We start from the raw sequence: 18561 nt of genomic DNA, 5'->3' as shown, positions 1-18561 counted from the left end.
TTAGAATGTGCACAAATGTTATATGCCTTCTGTTTATATAATATCTTTCACAATAAAACAGGTTTAAAAAACAGAGAGTGAGAGGATAGAAGTGGTGACATTGAGTGTAGCAGCTCTATGCAGAGAGATGAGGTAGCTGAAAATGTCATATAGAATTGAAGGATGTGGTTGTCTGTGGCTCTAAAGAGTGACATGAGACACTGTAAAAGCATCAGTGAAGGAGAAAACTGATGAGGGAGCAGATCGAAGCAATACTGGCAAGAACAAAGGCCTTGACTTGGCAAAAGGAGATGGGATCCAGAAAAAAATATGGAAGGACTGGTACTAAAAAGGGGCAGGAACTGATCACCTTTTGGAACTGGAAAGAAAAATGGATGAGTATGTGCTGGTATGATAGTGGAACAGTGATGTAGTTTAGTCTGCCCCTATTTTGTCTATGAATTTCTCAACAGCAGCTTACTTTTATGTTGTAGGATGTTTAAGGAGGGAAGAGAATATTTTAAACTTTTGTTAAGAGTATGAGAAAGCAACTTTATTGGGTCTGTGGTAATATTACTGGCCAGTGCTAAGTGATCTCATAAATGTGATCCACATTTGAAGTGAGGTCTGCTGCAGGGTGAGGGTCTTCCTTCAGCTTCGATGACTGCTCAGGTGGTAGGCATAAAGTACATTTGGTGTTTTGGCAGACATAGTGGGTTGAACATTTGGTGTTTTGGCAGACATAGTGGGTTGATTTGTGCCTCCCACCAAAAGATATGTTGAAGCTCTACCCTGGTACCTATGAATGTGACCGATTTTGAAATAGGGTCTTCGTAGATATACTCAAGTTAAGATGAGGTCATGGCTGGGCGCGGTGGCTCACGCCTGTAATCCCAGCACTTTGGGAGGCCGAGGCGGGCGGATCACGAGGTCAGGAGATCGAGACCATCCTGGCTAACACAGTGAAACCCCGTCTCTACCAAAAAACACAAAAAATTAGCCGGGCGTGGTGGCGGGCGCCTGTAGTCCCAGCTACGCGGGAGGCTGAGGCAGGAGAATGGCGTGAACCCGGGAGGCGGAGCTTGCAGTGAGCCGAGATCGCGCCACTGCACTCCAGCCTGGGCGACAGAGCGAGACTCCGTCTCAAAAAAAAAAAAAAAAAAAAAAAAAGATGAGGTCATGCTGGATTAGGGTGGGCCCTCAATCTGATGACTGGTATCCTTAAAAGAGGAGGAAATTGGGGACACACAGACGCATACAGAAGACTGCCACATGAACATAAAAGCTGAAATTGCAGCGACGCAGCTTCAAGCCAAGGAATGCCAAGGCATTCTGGCAACTAGCAGACTCTAGGAGGAGGCAAGGAAGGATTCTTCCCAAGATCCTTTAGAGGGAGCTTTCTGGGGTCCTGCCAATGGCTGAATTTTGGACTTTCAGCCTCTAGAACTGTGGAAAAATGTATTTGTTTTGCATTTATTTACCCAATAGTTTTAAGGCAGTCCTAGAAAATTAATACAGCAGATGACTATAACAACAGAAAATACGTGAGCGATTTAACTATGGCTCATTTATGCATAAGCTTGGTAAGAAGTAAAGTGAGGATATGAGGAAAATCTTGAAAAATGAGAAAGTGGCAAGAACAAGGAATGGAAGTATTAATGGGATCAGATACCGTATAATGGGAGTTCTTGTGTAAGTGAGCTCTAAAGAGAAAAAATGGTGCCAAAGAATATAATTTTTAAAATCAAAATTCTGGCAGTAAAGGAAAATTCTGAGGGTACAAATATAGTTGGAAATTGCCAGAGAAGTGGGGTTTCTAGTTTTCTGAATTGAGGAGGCCAAGGAGGTCAGAGATCATGTAGTTGTATGAGTTGTGTATATCAGTGACTCCCAACCCTGGCAAAATGTTAGAGTATCCTGGAAATCTTAAAAATATACCAATACTCAGGACTCACGCCAGACTCATTAACTTAGAATCTCAAAGCTCTGTTGCCCACTCCAGATATCTGAATATCATAGGCTTAGAAAAACTCCCCAGCTTATTCTAAGGTGCAGACAGGGTTAAGAATGATTCTTAATAATATTCATAGTAGTAGTAGAGCGGATGATAACTGTGTGCAAAAATAGTCAATGAATGTCAGGATAGGCCACAAGACTGGTTGATGACAACAATGAAGAGGAGTAGAGGCTGGTGCAACCTGATAGCATGTACTTCAAAAGAACTGGGGTTTGGAGGAAGCAAGGAGATAATCTATGAAGAGTAATGAGAAACAAAGAGGATATAAATATGCATTACTTCTATACACCTTGGTATGTGGAGGATGGAAAAACAAGCATTCTCCATTTTAGAAGACTACCATTAGGAGGGGATAAGTGGCCTTAGTGAGCTAGGATTTGATTAAAGGAAGAAAGTAAAATGAACATTCTGAGAAGAGGCTGAAGATACAGGAGTGAGTGCTGCTGATGGACAGAGGACACAGAGGAAGGGATTTGGAAGTATGTCAGCTTCTAGGAGAAATACAGAGCCATATGGACTCTGTTTTCTGCTAGAAGGCTGAAACTCATGGTAGTAACTGAGGTAAGTAGGGAGGGGACTCACAGTAGGAATAGTCTTGACTGATTCATAGGCGAAATTTGGTAATCAGTTTCCAAAGTGCAGTCCAAATAAGGAGCCTAAGCATCCCCTGGGAACTGGTTAGAAATGCAGGTTCTCAGAACATGCCTCCGACATACTGAATCAGACCTTTTGTGCTCAGCATCTGTTTCAATAGCCCTCCAGCGTGAACCTGATGCATGCTTAAGTTTAAGAGCCATTGATCTAAAGTCTTTACCTGGAAGGTATAAAACCGCCAGGAGTCTGTTCAGTCTTGAAGCTCAGGGTATTGAGATAGCTCGAAGAAGAGGTTATTTATGTCACTTCTTGCCTGGGTTTAAATTGTGACTCTTGGGGCATCTATCATTGTGGAATTAAAACCTGAAAGTGACATGAAGATCTCCTTCTGATGTCTGATGTCTTTCAAAAGCCGGGTTTTGTGGCACAGAGAGGATGAGGGGTGTAAAGGCTCGCCTTGTTTGATTTGGTTGTTCTCAGAGCATCAGTGCTGAGCATATATGGGTGAAGGGTGATACAAACAAATACCAATAAGAATAAAAATAAGAATATATATGACCAAGGGGAACAACCTCAACTAATCAAAAGTTTGTAAAATGAGGAAATAAGACTTCGTGAAAATTCACGAGCTTATTATTATTATTATTATTTTATTTTCCTGTGGACTAGAGAAAACTTTGACTTTAACTAGCTTTGATTTGTGGTCCAATACTCTGTCCTAGCCCCAACAGTTCAGATTATGACTTCAGGGCAGCTCTCCTGTCTTCCACTCTAAGTATTTAGAGAAACCAAAAGGCCACTTTTTGTCATTTTATTCTCTTTGTCTCTCTTGAAGAAACATTCAGATGAAATTCTCTATAATATTACAGCTAATCTTTTACAGTGTAAAACTAATTCATTGAGGTCAAATATTGTTTGCTTGCAATCAGTATTAAACAACTTTTAGCAGACTCAACCATGATTAAAAGCTAAACAAAGAAGCCCTTTTAAATGCACTTCCCTATAATTCATGTAACTTAAAATTTATAGACTATGGCCGGGCGTGGTGGCTCATGCCTGTAATCCCAGCACTTTGGGAGGCTGAGGCGGGCGGATCACCTGAGGTCAGGAGTTCGAGACCAGCTTGGCCAACATGGTGAAACCCCGTCTCTACTAAAAATACAAAAATTAGCCGGGCATGGTGGCGGGCGGCTGTAGTCCCAGCTACTCGGGAGGCTGGGGCAGGGGAATTGCTTGAACCTGGGAGGGAGAGGTTGCAGTGAGTCGAGATTGCACCACTGCATTCCAGCCTGGGCAGCAAGAGCCGTTTAAAAAAAAAAAAAATTGTAGACTAATAAATTAGTATCCCATTGTATTGAATGTGGCCTTAATTTTAAGAACTATTGATCTAAAGTCTATGGAATAGGCCACCTTCTTTTATGGTCACTACCTACATTTTTAAGATAATAGAGTTGCACCTTGGAAGAGAATTTCTTTATTGCTATTTAAGGAAGTTTATTAATTGAAAAAATCATATAAGCACTTTGTATTTTGGCTTTCTCTACAGCTTGCTTTGCTCTCGTGTGCAACATACATTTTATCTTTAATTTTATTCTCAATAGTATAAGATGTGAATTTGGCATCACTAATATCCACTTCTCATTCCTTTAATATCTGAACTTGCAGAAACTGAACGAGCCAAAGAGGAGATTGGTGCGGTTTCAAGTAAAAAAGGTAAATGCAGCTTAAAGATAAAGATGTCATAACTATAACTTATTTCTGCTAAGGTTTCTAACAATGTATTGTTTTGTGCTTAGAGAAGAGCTCTATTTATTGATTTTACTAGTTCGTTGATATAGAAACAAACCTATTTTGCACAAGATTTTATCATTACTGTTCTAAAGCCTATAGTTTTATTCCTTTAGGACCATAAATTAAAGCTAGTTAGGCTAGTCAAATTGCAAGTTAATTTTGAAAAATTATAGAAATGTAACTGTTTAAACTCCATAGGATCCCCATCATCTGGAGAGCATTCTAGTGCAACATACTGCCTTAAGAGATTAGGAATCGAACAAATGAAACTTTAACTAAAAGTACTCACATGAACAAGATTCACTTTGTTCAAGAATAGTATAAAATTATGAAATGTATTAGATGAGATGCTGACTTGGAGACATTTTGCTTTAAGAAATATATTGGGAAGTCTGAAATGAAGTCAATAATGTAGCCAATGTCTTTGGAAGTATATCAAGAGACAATTTAATAAGCCTATCCTCAACATACACTTATGCATACACACACACAAACCTGCACACATACCCTTACACACATACTCCACTAAAACCACTTCTCCTAAAAGACTAATTTATTGCACATGCTTTATAAAGAAAACATATAACAGGATTGTAGAGAGATATAAAATATATATGACACATATTCACATACTCAATCCCAAACAATGTATACATATGAATATAAATGAATACAGGAATGTAACTTAATATCTAATATAAATTTATGTTTATTGATAAATACAGTATAAATTAATGTTAGCTACTCTATAAATTAATTTATTGATTATTTTATATATACATACATCTCTAAGGGAAAGCAACAAAAATTAGATAGTGAATTCTTTAAGAAAGATATGAACTGTATTTGCAGGCAATAATTAGAAGCAATTAAGTTATTGAAATTAATAGATGCTCTCTTTCAAATACAGCTCTATTATTCTGAATTTACAGTAGATAGGGCTAAAATCTGTTTCCTAGTCATTTCTTTTTCTTATAATCTAATATTTGTGATGTCAATTTTTAGCTAGGTGATCATGATACGTCTTTCATTGACACCATTTGTACTATAAATGGCAGAGTAATTCATTTATCAGAAGTTATTGTTAATGCTGTGTCATATTCTGGAATTGACATTGCTCATTAGTATTAAGTGAAATGTGGATTAAACTTGTTTGCTTCAAAATGAGTAATTGTATTAACAAGAAAAAACTGAGTCTTAATATAATGTCAGAGAAAATCACTAACCTAGACATAGATACAGAGTTCATGGGCCCAGTAAGTGGACTTAAGGCCAAGGCACTGATTTATGTTGAAAGGACAAAAGTGTGGCCAACTTATGTTCAAAAATTAGACAAAGCTAAAAGCAACAAGATGTCCAAACAGCAGAAGATAGGTTTCTTTTGGAGTGAGATTTTATTTTTATTTTATTTTTATTATTTTTTAATTTTTTGAGACAGTCTTGCTCTGTCACCAGGCTGGAGTGCTGTGGCACGATCTCGGCTCACTACAACCTCCACCTCCCAGGTTCGAGCAATTCTCAAGCAATTCTTTTGCCTCAGCCTCCTGAGTAGCTGGGACTACAGGCATGCACCATCAGCCCAGCTAATTTTTGTATTTTTAGTACAGACAGGGTTTCACCATGTTGCCCAGGGTGGTCTCGATCTCTTGACATTGTGATCTGCCCGCCTCAGCCTCTCAAAGTGTTGGAATTACAGGCGTGAGCCACCACGCCCGACTGGAATTAGATTTTATATACAGAGCCTTAGTGAATCTATGTTTGTGGAAGACAGTCTTGAGACACAGGTAAGAAGCAAAGGTTGAACTCCTGGTAGCTGATCCATAGACTCTGCGCTCTGCATCAGTGGGAGCCTGGATATTCTTAGAAGAAAATCCTTGGCCAAATTATATTTAACACAGTTTAACTGAGCAAAAAATGATTCATGAATTGGGCAGCTTCCTGAGCCAGAGTAGGCTCAGAGAAACTTCAGCAAAGCCCCGTGGTGGAAGGATTTATGGACAGAACAAGGAACATGACATACGGAAAAAGAAAGTGAGATACAGAAACAGCTAGATTGGTTACAGCTTGACCTTTGCCTCTTTTGGACACAGTTTGAACAGCTGGTTCCCTTTGGTTGGCCAAAACTTGGTAATTAGCACAAGAGTAGATTACAGCCTGTTTCTACCTCCATTTGGGTTCACTATGTACAGAGAAACCTCTACGCCAAACTCAAAATATGTAAGGAGGCAACTTCAGGCTAGGCTTGATTGAACAGTATTTAGGGTAGAAATATAAGCTCACATAGTATGGGGTTGAATCAGGACAAATTGGAGTTAGCAGATAGACAGAATTGAAATTGAACCATCAATTAGTGAACTCACCAGAGTCCTCAGCTAAGAATGGTCACTGAGTTTATAGAGTATGGCCAAACATTTTGGTTGGGGTTACGTAGACTTGCTTGTCAGGCTTAGAGGGAAGTGAAAGAAAATAAATTATCTATCTATTCACATACATTATTGACATCAACTACTTTGCTTCTAGTTGGTCATAGATCTCATACCCCAATTCTCAATTTAAATATAATTCTACATATTGAGTTTATTTGCAACTACAGCACGAACAGAAATAAGTGTCCTTTTCAAAGCAACCATAGCTGTTTTGAAACTCATGAAGGGTTTTACCAATTTGACAAATTACAAACAAAAATCAAAGGATACTTTTCTCATTTGTCAAGTAACTTATTCATCTCCTACCTCTCACTGACAATCAGCCGTGCATGAAAAAATATATTGTTCTCATCATGTATTTACTACCCAATTCCCAAATTCCACAATACTTAGCATACTTTACATCTGGTCCACCTCTAGCCTTTCACATGTGAGTAGAATAAGCAAGTATTTTTTTTTGTTTTTAAGATATTACAAAATTGTTCTAAATCAAGGCTTAAACTAGGAACTGTGTGCAATGTTAAGTGGAAATTACTAATTTTGTAATTGTTTTAATGTTTTTGAAGATGAATAATAATTTAATATTTTAAGGTGTTCACTGTAATGTGTCAATTTATCTGCAGCATAAATTGTCTTATCTTAAGCCTACTTTTAAGTCATTTAATTTGGAGATACATAGTATTTAATCATTAATATGATAGCAGCTTGCTAATTTATATCTGATTTTCACCTTGCAGTTTTCTAATCATTTTCATATTTACTCACCATATATTTGTGGATTATATATTATATGAAAAATTGAGAAAAATTTTAAATGTTAATATTGTTCTTGAGCAATTTAAAATACTAAAAATAGGTGAACCTTTATTAAGTCACTAAGCTGGCCTGAAGTTTTACTGTCAATGAAAGTTTTTTGTATTACCATATTTCAAGGTTGAAAGCCATCAGGGTAGAGACATAAATACAGGTAAAGTTCTATGGAAGTTTGAAAATTAATCTTACCTGGGGAAAAGACAATGTTTACGGCAGAAGATGACTTTAGAGTTAAGCCTTAAATAAGAGATGGGGTTTTGCTATGTAAATGAGTTAGAAAAAAATATCCTGGGCATAGATTTCAGAGCAAGGCAAAGTGATACAAATTTGTGGTATGTATATGAGGAACAGTAATTATCTCAAGACCATTGTAGGAATTAATATAACCTGGGCTAATAATGCCGTAAAAGGCCTTATTTTAAAATTGGACTTTATTCCATGGGCAATTAGGGAGATGATGAAAAATTGTGAGTTTATAAATAACACTCAAACATATGCTTTAGGAAAAGTAACTCATAAAGGAAAATTTTGAAATAGGCAGATTAGAAAGATTCTCAACAATGTAGTGACAAGTATTAGTACCTGGACTAGGGCATTAGTTATGAGATTGGAAGAGTGAGAGATTATGTTAGCACTAATAAAGAAGTAGATTCAGTGGAATTTCACAACTGATGATAAGCTTTGGGAAGGAAGAAAAGAAAAATAATTTAATGACAATAGCGTTCTTCAGACTGGCTGCTAGAAGATTATTGTTAATATTCTTAATAACAATGAAAAAGAAAAGCGAAAGACTTTGGAGAGAAAAGGCAAGATTAATTTTACATAAATTTAAGTCAAAGTGCTAGTAGCACATGAAGGTAGCATCACACAGGTGGTTCTAGAAGTAAAACTAGGGCTCCAGACAATGATAGGCTGGAGATGTATACATTGGTGCCCTTTGCATGGAGGTAATTGAGCTTGTCTGATCATGATGAGATAAGGTAACATTTATATTTGCATTTGTTTGGGGAAAGAACAAGGAAAATCAAAGATAAAAGCAGACTAAAATAACTTCAGTAACTGCAGAAAAAAAAAACTTTCAATAGGAAGGTGGTGGTCATGGGATTTGTCAGGTACGTAATATATTAATAATTTTCAATACAGAATTTTCAGGGGAGTGACATCCAAAAACCATAAAGGGTGACAAATTGAATGAGGAAAGAGGGAGTGAAGTATATGAGAAATGATGATGAAGATAGTTGGCTGGGAATAAAAAATAGGATAGTAGCTGGTGTTTTTATTTAGCCCATATCCATCTCTCTCTCTCTCTCTTTTTTTATTATACTTTAAGTTCTGGGGTACATGTGCAAAACGTGAAGTTTTGTTACGTGGGTATACACGTGCCATGGTGGTTTGCTGAACCCATCAACCCGTCATCTACATTAGGTATTTCTCCTAATGCTATCCCTCCCTTTGCCCCCCACCCACCGACAGACCCGGGTGTGTGATGTTCCCCTCCCTGTTATCATTGTTCAGCTCCCACTTATGTGTGAGAACATGCAATGTTTGGTTTTCTGTTCTTGTGTTAGTTTGCTGAGAATGATGGTTTCCACTTTCATCCATGTCCCTGCAAAGGACATGAACTCATCGTTTTTTTATGGCTGCATAGTATTCTATGGTGTTCAACCATTGTGGAAGACAGTGTGGCAATTCCTCAAGGATCTAGAACCAGAAATACTGTTTGACCCAGCAATCCTATTACTGGGTATATATACCTAAAGGATTATAAATCATTCTACTATAAAGACACATGCACACGTATGTTTATTGCAGCACTATTCACAATAGCAAAGACTTGGAACCAACCCAAATGCCCATCAATGATAGACTGGATAAAGAAAATGTGGCACATATCCATCTCTCTTTTAATCTCAGAGGTAGTGTTTCTCCTTCTCTTCAGGACCAGTTTCTCCAGTTTTTCCTTCCAAATTAGTCATCCATCCCATTTTGTGGCATCCTCCTCTTTCTTGTTACTGGCATTATTCCTCATCTTGGAAATGTTTTTTCTCCGATTCAAAATTACTCCTTTTACTTGATTTACACCTCTCTCTCTCTCCCTGTCTCTCTCTCTCTCTCTCTCTTTCTCTCTGTCTCTCTACCACTTTATCTCCTTCCCATGTCAGCCAGCTTTCTGAATGCTGGAGTCCTAGCGCTGCCTCTGGCCTTCCACAAAGACTAAGCTCCTGTCCCTACCATGCCACTGAAGCTGCTGATGACATCATCATTGCTAAGCCAACAGAATGCTTCCATCCTTATGTTACTAGATTTCTCAGTTGCATTTATCACTTTGTCTCTTCTCCAAACTTCTCTGTTGTTGGGCTACCATGACAATATAGTCCCCTGGTTCTCTCCATATGACTGGCCTTTATTTCTGGCTTCTTTGTGTTTTTTCTTTCATCTGTTGCCTCGTGATTGTTGATGTTCCTCATAATTCATTATTAATCATCTGAACTTCTCATTCTGTACCATTTCCTTTTGAGATATATCTGCTCTCAAAGTTGAAACTCTGCCCTATATCATGAAGTTTTTTCAATCCTGTGTCCCCATCTCAGAATTTTTTAATGAATTTCAGGCTTGTATGTTCAACTGCCCAATAAATATCTTCAAATTCACCTTCACAATAGCTAATGCATGCTGGGCTTAATACCTAGGTGATAGGTTGATAGGTACAGCAAACCACCATGGCACACGTTTACCTGTGTAACAAACCTGCGCTTCCTGCACTTGTACCCCGGAACTTAAAATAAAAAAAAAAAATTAAAAAAAAATTCCCCTTCACGGCCAGGCGCAGTGGCTCATGCCTGCAGTCCCAGCACTTTGGGAGGCCGAGATGGGTGGATCATGAGGTCAGGAGATCGAGAACATCCTGGCTAACACGGTGAAACTCCGTCTCTACTAAAAATACGAAAAATTAGCCAGGCGTGGTGGCAGGTGCCTGTAATCCCAGCTACTCGGGAGGCTGAGGCAGGAGAATGGCGTGAACCCAGGAGGCGAAGCTTGCGGTGAGCCGAGATCTGGCCACCGCACTCCAGCCTGGGCGACAGAGCCAGGCTCGGTCTCAAAAAAACAAACAAACAAAAAAATCCCCTTCACATTCAATCTTTCTTAACCTAAACTCCTCATTTTCTCTTTCCAACTTACTGTTTCTGTTTCTTGAGCATATTTTCTCTTATTTGTAGCCATTACTACCATACTAATTCAAGCCTTCATTGTCTTCTACCAGAACCACTGAAATAACCTCATGCTGCCCTCATGTTTTTTATTTTTATTCCACTAATATTCATCTAGTAGAACATCCCAATAGCCACAATAATTTAGTAAAACCACAAAACTGAATAAGCCACTTAAAATTTAATACTCTGTTCCCATTTTCCATAAGATAAAATCCAAGCTTGTTAAAATGGCATATAGAGTGCCCCAAGAACTGGCTCCTATATCCTTTTCCAACTTCATCTTTAGACATGCCTTGTTTTCTATGCTACAACAATCCTATAATGCTATGTTCATAATTCTGACTATGTTAGAAGACTGTAGGAAGATTGGAGCAGGAAGTGATAGCCTTGTGAACAGATTAAGTAGTTAACATCACCTGAGAATTGACGAGAAACCTCTGTTTCCACTTTCCACCATAATATGTATCTGGAGACTAAATTGATGCAATATTTTTTCTTTCATAATTAGTGATTTATTCCAATGTTTCAGTCAATGACCTCTCGGGGCAGTACCTGTAAAATCTGAATAGATCATGGACAGTTCTTACATTTCTGGCAGTATCTTATATTTTTGGAAATAATAGCATTCTATCTTTGGAAATAATAGTTTATCATGCTATGGCTGTAGGTCTACCTCTCCGAAGTAATATGTGTCATATGAGGGACACTTCAAACGGCACAATATTTTCTTACCACTCCTCACTTCCTCACCACTGTTCTAGCATACTTCTCCTCTAGGTAAGTCTCACTTCTCCATTTAAAAGTACCTACTAGGCTGGGCGCGGTGGCTCACGCCTGTAATCCCAGTGCTTTGGGAGGCCGAGGCAGGTAGATCACCTGAGGTCAGGAGTTCGAGACCAGCCTGACCAACATGGTGAAACCCTGTCTCTACTAAAACAAACAAAACAAAACAAAACAAAACAAATACAAAAAATTAGCCAGGCATGGTGGCGGGCGCCTGTAATCCCAGCTACTCGGGAGGCTGAGGCAGGAGAATCGCTTGAACCCAGAAGGCAGAGGTTGCAGTGAGCCAAGATTGCGCCATTACACTCCAGCCTGGGCGACAAATGCAAAACTCCATAAAAAAAAAAAAAAGCACCTGCTAATACTGCTAATAAAGGGCATACATCAGAGCCCCCATGGGTGATACGGAGAAAAAAGGGAGGGATGTCAATTGTATTGGAGAATTGGGTGCTGAAGGAAAATTGTAGGGAAGAATAGTGAAATAAAAGCCTAAAACTACATAAAACCAATGTCTCAGCTCCGGGTTTAGCTAAAGAATAGCCCTAATCTGGGCATTACATACCAAATGTGTTAGCTGCTTTGTCTCCTTTACATTAGTTTTGATTTCTGAAGTAGTGAAATAAGAATCTATTTTTTTTTCTAAAATACGCTTCTACAAAGGTAGAAAAATTTCTTCACTCGGCACTAAAGGATATTCCAGATATCTTGTGGTATAGAAAGAGAAATTGATGACGGTCTTCTTTTGACTCCAAGCAGTTAAAAAATTCACTTACTTTGATGAGCTGTTTATTTCTAATGTTTGCTCTTCATAGAATTAGAATTGATGAATTTTACATTAGAACCAGAAATGAAAGGATCAACATTTTATGTGAAATGTCATCTTTTCTGTATAGATAATCAGCATTTCCAGTGACCTTTTCTGAGCAACAAAAAACATAGCACTTTAAGGGATTAGCCTTCTCTATTTAATATGTGTGCCAGAAATTATGAACCCATAGTTGAAAAGAAAACTTGGTCTTTATATGTAAGTCACACTTCAGTTGTTTTCTGAGACATGTACCCTTCAAGGGATTCAATTAAAATAACTAAAAAATGTGTATTTCCTAAACATACTTATAATGATTATTCTGAATAAAAGAATTATGAATAAGAATACCTACCTATGTGGCTCTATTATAGTTACAAATTGTCAGTGTTTCATTTCCATGTTGATTTGAGACAGAACATTCATAGAATAGACTCAGGTACTACACATCTTACTAGCCTCTTATAGCGTACATTGTAAAGTGTAGCTCTAATTTGGCTTTCAAAGGTTTCTGCATTTGTTCCTATTCTCTATTTTTAGACTATCCCTTATCTCCTCTCTGGAAATCCTCTGCTCAAACTACACTTCCTCTAGGAACATCTAAGTCTTTGCCACTCCTTTGTCTTTCCTCATATATCATTGGCTATACCTAAAATCTCCTTTTCCAGGAAAACCACTAACATTGAAACTGATCTCTTTTCTCTTTCAACTGAAAATATTTATTATCAAGACATATCTTTTGCCAAGTGATACATTAATTACAAAACAAATCTATATTAATTAATTATTATGTTAGGAACAATTCTAGGTGCTATGGTAAATGTAAGTAATACATTTCTAAGTATTCTGTAAGTCAAAGAAAAAAGTGGGATTTTGGAGATCTAATGAACAAATGTATGATAAAATTTATATGCTTTTAGAAACATTCATCAGAAAAGAAAAAAGGCAGAATAGAAGATAGCTAAGAAGTCAATATTTTTTAATTCATAAAATTAAACCCAAGGAAAGTAGAAGGAAGAGAAATAAATGAAAGAGCCAAAGCTATTTATTTAGAAATCAAGTAGTACAACAGGAAAAGTCAAAATATTATTATCAATAAAATACAATAAAAATTATGAATGCTTATGAAAATATATTAAGAAAAAACAGAGAAGGTACAAAATATCAATATCAGAAATAAAAAGGGACCATCGCTACAGATTCTATAGATAATAAGCAAATAAAAAGATTTTCCAATAAACTAAAACATTTTAATAAAATTAAAATTTTAAATTTATAATTGTAATTCTATTCCCCTCCCTCAATTTTAGCCAGATGGTTTCACTGGTGAATTATTTCAAACATTTAAGAAAAAATTAGCACCAATCTTACATCAAATTTTCCAGAGAATAGAAAAAGAGGTAATATTCTCTCATTATATGGAGTTAGAATTACTGTAATACCAAAACTTAAGTAGAGCAACAACTATATATATATATATATATATACACACGTATATATGTATGTGTGTGTGTGTGTGTGTGTGTATATATATATATATATATATATATATATATATATAAGCTTCTTGTAAACCTAGAGGCATAGGTCTAAACAAAATATTAGCAGATTAAGTCTGCTAGTATGTATGAAAGATAAAATGCAGTCAGGTTGGTTTAATTTCAGAAATGCAAGCTCAAAAAATTAAAATACACACAAATTGATGTAATTAGCCAGAATAAAAGGAAACTATATTCATCATAGTAGATGCATTTGATATAATTCATCACAAGTATAGAAACTTACTTAATCTGATAAAACATCTGCAAAAACCATTAGCAAACATCATACCTAATGGAGGAAATTAAAGGTTTTCCCCCTGCTAATCAAAACAAAATAAGAATGTTTGCAATCACCAGTTCTATCACACACCATAGTGGGTTTTCCATCCAGTGCAGTAAAATGAGAAAAAGAAATCGTAAATATGCAAATAGAGAAGTAAGAAATAAAACACGTTATTCACAAATGATATGATTATCCACTTAAAAAATTCAAAACAATCTATAGAGGAAAATTGCTACAACTGAGTGACTAGCAAGTTTTCTGCATAAAATGTCAAATGAAACATAACTGCTTTACAATTCAAGAGCAAAACTTTGGAAAATAAAGTGAAAGATGACTACAATGCTGTTCTAATATAATAGCATCAAATCCATAAAATATCTTGAAATAAATGTAACAAATTATGCATAATGTTCTTGAAGATCTCTTACATTTTAACATATTTGAGAAATTAAGGAACACAAAACTCAATGGAGGGATATTTTATGTTCACCAATCAGATGACTTGATTTTGCAAAGATATCAATTCTCAAAATGATCTATTAATTCATCATAATCCCAGTCAAAATCCTAGCAGATTTCTTGTTGTTGCTATTGTTTTATTTAAATTGATAAGCTGACTCGATTTTCATATGAAAAAGCAAATGTCTAAGAATAGCCAAGACAATCCTGAACAAGATCAAACTGGAAGGTTTGTAGTAGTAGATATCAAGAATTATCTTAAACCTACAGGAGTAATCAAGACTGAGTGGTATCCATTAGGAAAAATGTGAAATTTTATCTCACACCTTACACAAATAATAATTCAGTGGATTGTACTTCTAAATTTAAATGATTAAAAATTATAATGCTACCAGGAAAAAATGTGGAAAATTTAGAATATCTTATAACCGTGGTGGAGGCAAATCTTTTTAAATAGAATACAAAAAGTATTAGTTACAAAGGAAAGATTGATACATTGAATTTAATTATCATTAAAACTCCTGTTAACGTAAACCAGAGAGAAAAAAATGTAAGTGGAAGAAGACATTTACAGTATAAGTATATATGTGTGTATGTGTATATATATATTTTAAAAGACTCATTTAGAATATTACAAATGCATACAAATCAATGTAAAAAACATTAAAAAATTAGGCAAAAATCTGAAGAGGCACTCCACAGAAGAGGTTATCTAAATGCTGATAAGTATATCAAAAGCATGTGGCATTATTAGGTATCAGGAAATACTGAAATTAAAGCCAAAATGTGACACTACTGCATAGAAAGACTGATATTTTTCTAAGAGACAGTAGTAGGATTTGTGCAATTTAAAAGAAAATAGTTATTTTATTTTATTTTATTTTATTTTATTGTTACAATGTAAGGGAAAGATATTAATTAAATTAGCCCATCCTTTCCCTACTTAGATTTCTTGTGCTTCCAGAATCCTATTGCTAGTGCCTGAAATTCTGGAGAAGTTGTAGCTATTATCTCTTCAAATATCGCTTCTTCCTCACACTGTCTAATCTTTTATTTTATAAGTTCAATTAGATGTATGTTAAGATGAATTATATCTTCTATGTCTGTTAACCTCCTGTATATTTTCCATCTTTTTGTTTCTCTGGGATGAATTCCAGGCTATTTCTTCAGATATGTATTTCTACGTTGCCCTTTACTCATTACTTATGTCTAACTAATCTATGAACAATTTTAATGTTATTTTTATAGAAATTTTCTTTATTTTTCAGATTTAATTTGCCTTTTAAAGAAAATGTATTACAGCCCTAAAATAAGATTGGATGAATAAACAGGAGTTAGCCTGTGAAAGTGAGATGATTGTGTTTTAGGCAAAGGTTAATAAAATAATAACAGCTTCCATTTAATGAGTTATGTGGCTGCCACTGGGCTGATTTCCTTAAATTGTTTTCATTTAGACCTTAAAACAGCTCTTGTAGCATTATCTGCATTTTTAACAAAAAGAATAAGGCTCAAGGTAAAATAATGTGCACTCATTTTTGCAGTAATTCAGTGGCAAAACTGGACTGTGCACTCTAAAACATTCATTGCTTCTTCTTCTAGGACACATAATCCCTTAGAATAACCAGAACTGTGGTTGCCCTTCAAGGGAATTTGATAATTTCAGGCTAAACTGCACAGTTCTTTTCTGGTAATAAATCAGTTCTGGAAAGTCACCTCAGGAGTATCTTGGGACTTGTGCCTTTATTTCAGCATTGAAGGCCAACTTGCTTACCCCTTCCCACTGTCCTAACCCTAATATTGACCATAATCTAACAAAAACAGCAAAATAAAGAGCATAGCATTCATTGGTATTTACCCTATAATATCTTGTGTTATGTAAGATTTATCTACAGGTGTGATTTGTGAGGTTCATACATATTTATTTGCTTTTTAGTTTAACATCTTCCTTGCTTCACAGTCACATGGTTTGCTCTATTTTTGGGTCATAATTGGGTAAAATAATAGGTTACTTTCCTGGAAATATAGGGAATTTTTTCTAACCAGTGCATATTCAAATTTTTGGATATCTGTTTTTTTCAACAGATATAATCAAAGGTGAAATTCACCTCCTTTTTTTCCCTCCCTCCCTCCTTCCTTCTTCCCTTCTTAATTACACTGTCTTTTTACAAAGATCAGGACCAGTTGCCTTATAGACATTTTTGATTGGTCTAATTATTTCTTCACAATATGGTTTAAAATGTTCTATACATCCTGTATTTGATGAAACTGGAAGCTAAATCTGGCTTAGCTAAATTTCAGTTGGATACCTTGGAAATAATACTTTAGAGATGATACTGTATATGCCACATGGCATCTCATCAGGAAGCAAAAGATGTCTGGATGTCCTGATATGAATGAATGTTTCTAAGTTTCATCAGTGGGTTAAGTTGGCTACAGACACATTTCTTCATTTTAAAGTTGTATTTTTTCTTCTTTCAGTTTTATGTGGGGTGATACTTGGGTGCAATAGCAATAATCAGTTCCTCATCAATCTTTCATTTAATGGTTGCTAATGAACTCTGAAGATTTTCTTGAATCAATTATTTCAGTGGGGTGCACTGATTCCGAATGAATCATTTGTACTGTTCTACTTTTGGACTGTCAACTACTGTAAATAGGCAAACAGTGAATACTTCACTGAGAGCAAAACATCTTAGAGAAAGGGATACAGCACCCAAATAATCCCCTTTTGGTTACTGATGATTTGGGATGGTTTCATTTAATATTTAAATGAATCTCAGGCATGACTACACTATTCTTTCAGCTGATTAAGCTATGTTAAGCACGAATATAAAGGAGCATCTAGTTGACATTTACAAGACACTAAATGACTCCAGCAATAACCTGGAATGTAAGTAGATTAATCATAGTCCTGTCAAGTGGAATTCTATGTAGAGCTTGTTTATCAAAGCTGAGTGTAAAGGAATAAAACAGATAGAATTGCAGAAATGTAGGCAGAATAATGCAAGGGATTATCACTTTTTTCTTTAATTCTTTAGATATAAAATCTGGTTTCAATTGCATTATAGAGAAATGAGAAATGTTTAAGAAGCTTCAAAATAACTTGTGTAAAAGAAAGATTTAGCATTGAAAGAACTCCAAAATGCTTTTTTTGAGCAGAAGCAGTATTTCTGTCTGGAACTCCTCTCTAAACCTTATCTTTGTTTTGCAGCTGTACCTGGAAAGAAGGAAGAGAAAACAACCAAGACAGTGGAGCAAGGTAAAAAAAAATGAAGGAGGTTGACATTATCTTCTTTAGAAAGACAACAACATGCGGAGGAAAGCACTGGATTCAGACAGGCAGAAGACAATAACCTTTAAGTCTATTACTCTTTATCACTGTCCTTGCATGTTTTTCTGTGCCAGGGAGAATGTGAGACAGCAATCTGGGTTGGTCTTTCTTTTGTGTAACTAAACTTTGAATATCAGTTCCGAACAGGGAAACTCCACAAACTGTTTAATTACCTCAGGGGACATGCTGAAGATTGCTGGGAATAAGACAATGATCCAGGGGAACTGGTAGACATATTCCTATTTGATGTGTGGTTTTAACACCACCTTACTGATTATAATTTGAAAAATAAACATGGCCCAATCCTATATATGCAAAAACTATTTCTGTTGCTTGAAAAACATATGTAAAAGTTAAAATGAAGAAAATAACGGCAACAGTAAGTAGAGTATATTATGATATATACTATTTTATGACTTCAACTATTCATTCTCCCAAAAGGTCTGAAATTTCAGTGTTATAAATCATAATGGTATAAAATAGTTAATGCATTTTATTTGTATTTATGTAGTTATATCGTAAATAGA

At 35.8% G+C, this 18561-nt stretch overlaps 1 protein-coding gene across 48 annotated transcripts in view; it reads left to right on the top strand.

Moving 5' to 3' along the window:
• The window catches only part of TRDN (triadin), a 419844-nt gene that overhangs the window by 265118 nt on the left and 136165 nt on the right, over positions 1-18561 (top strand). For all 48 annotated transcript variants that reach the window (XM_031012505.2, XM_055391701.2, XM_055391743.2 and 45 more), the window contains 2 exons: positions 4256-4303; positions 17915-17962. In XM_031012505.2, the coding sequence (XP_030868365.2) occupies positions 4256-4303; positions 17915-17962 (96 nt within the window). The remainder of the gene's footprint in view (positions 1-4255; positions 4304-17914; positions 17963-18561) is intronic.

Source organism: Gorilla gorilla, chromosome 5 (genome assembly GCF_029281585.2).
Source record: "Gorilla gorilla gorilla isolate KB3781 chromosome 5, NHGRI_mGorGor1-v2.1_pri, whole genome shotgun sequence".
NCBI lineage: Eukaryota > Metazoa > Chordata > Mammalia > Primates > Hominidae > Gorilla > Gorilla gorilla.
This window is presented reverse-complemented; position numbering and strand designations above follow the sequence as displayed.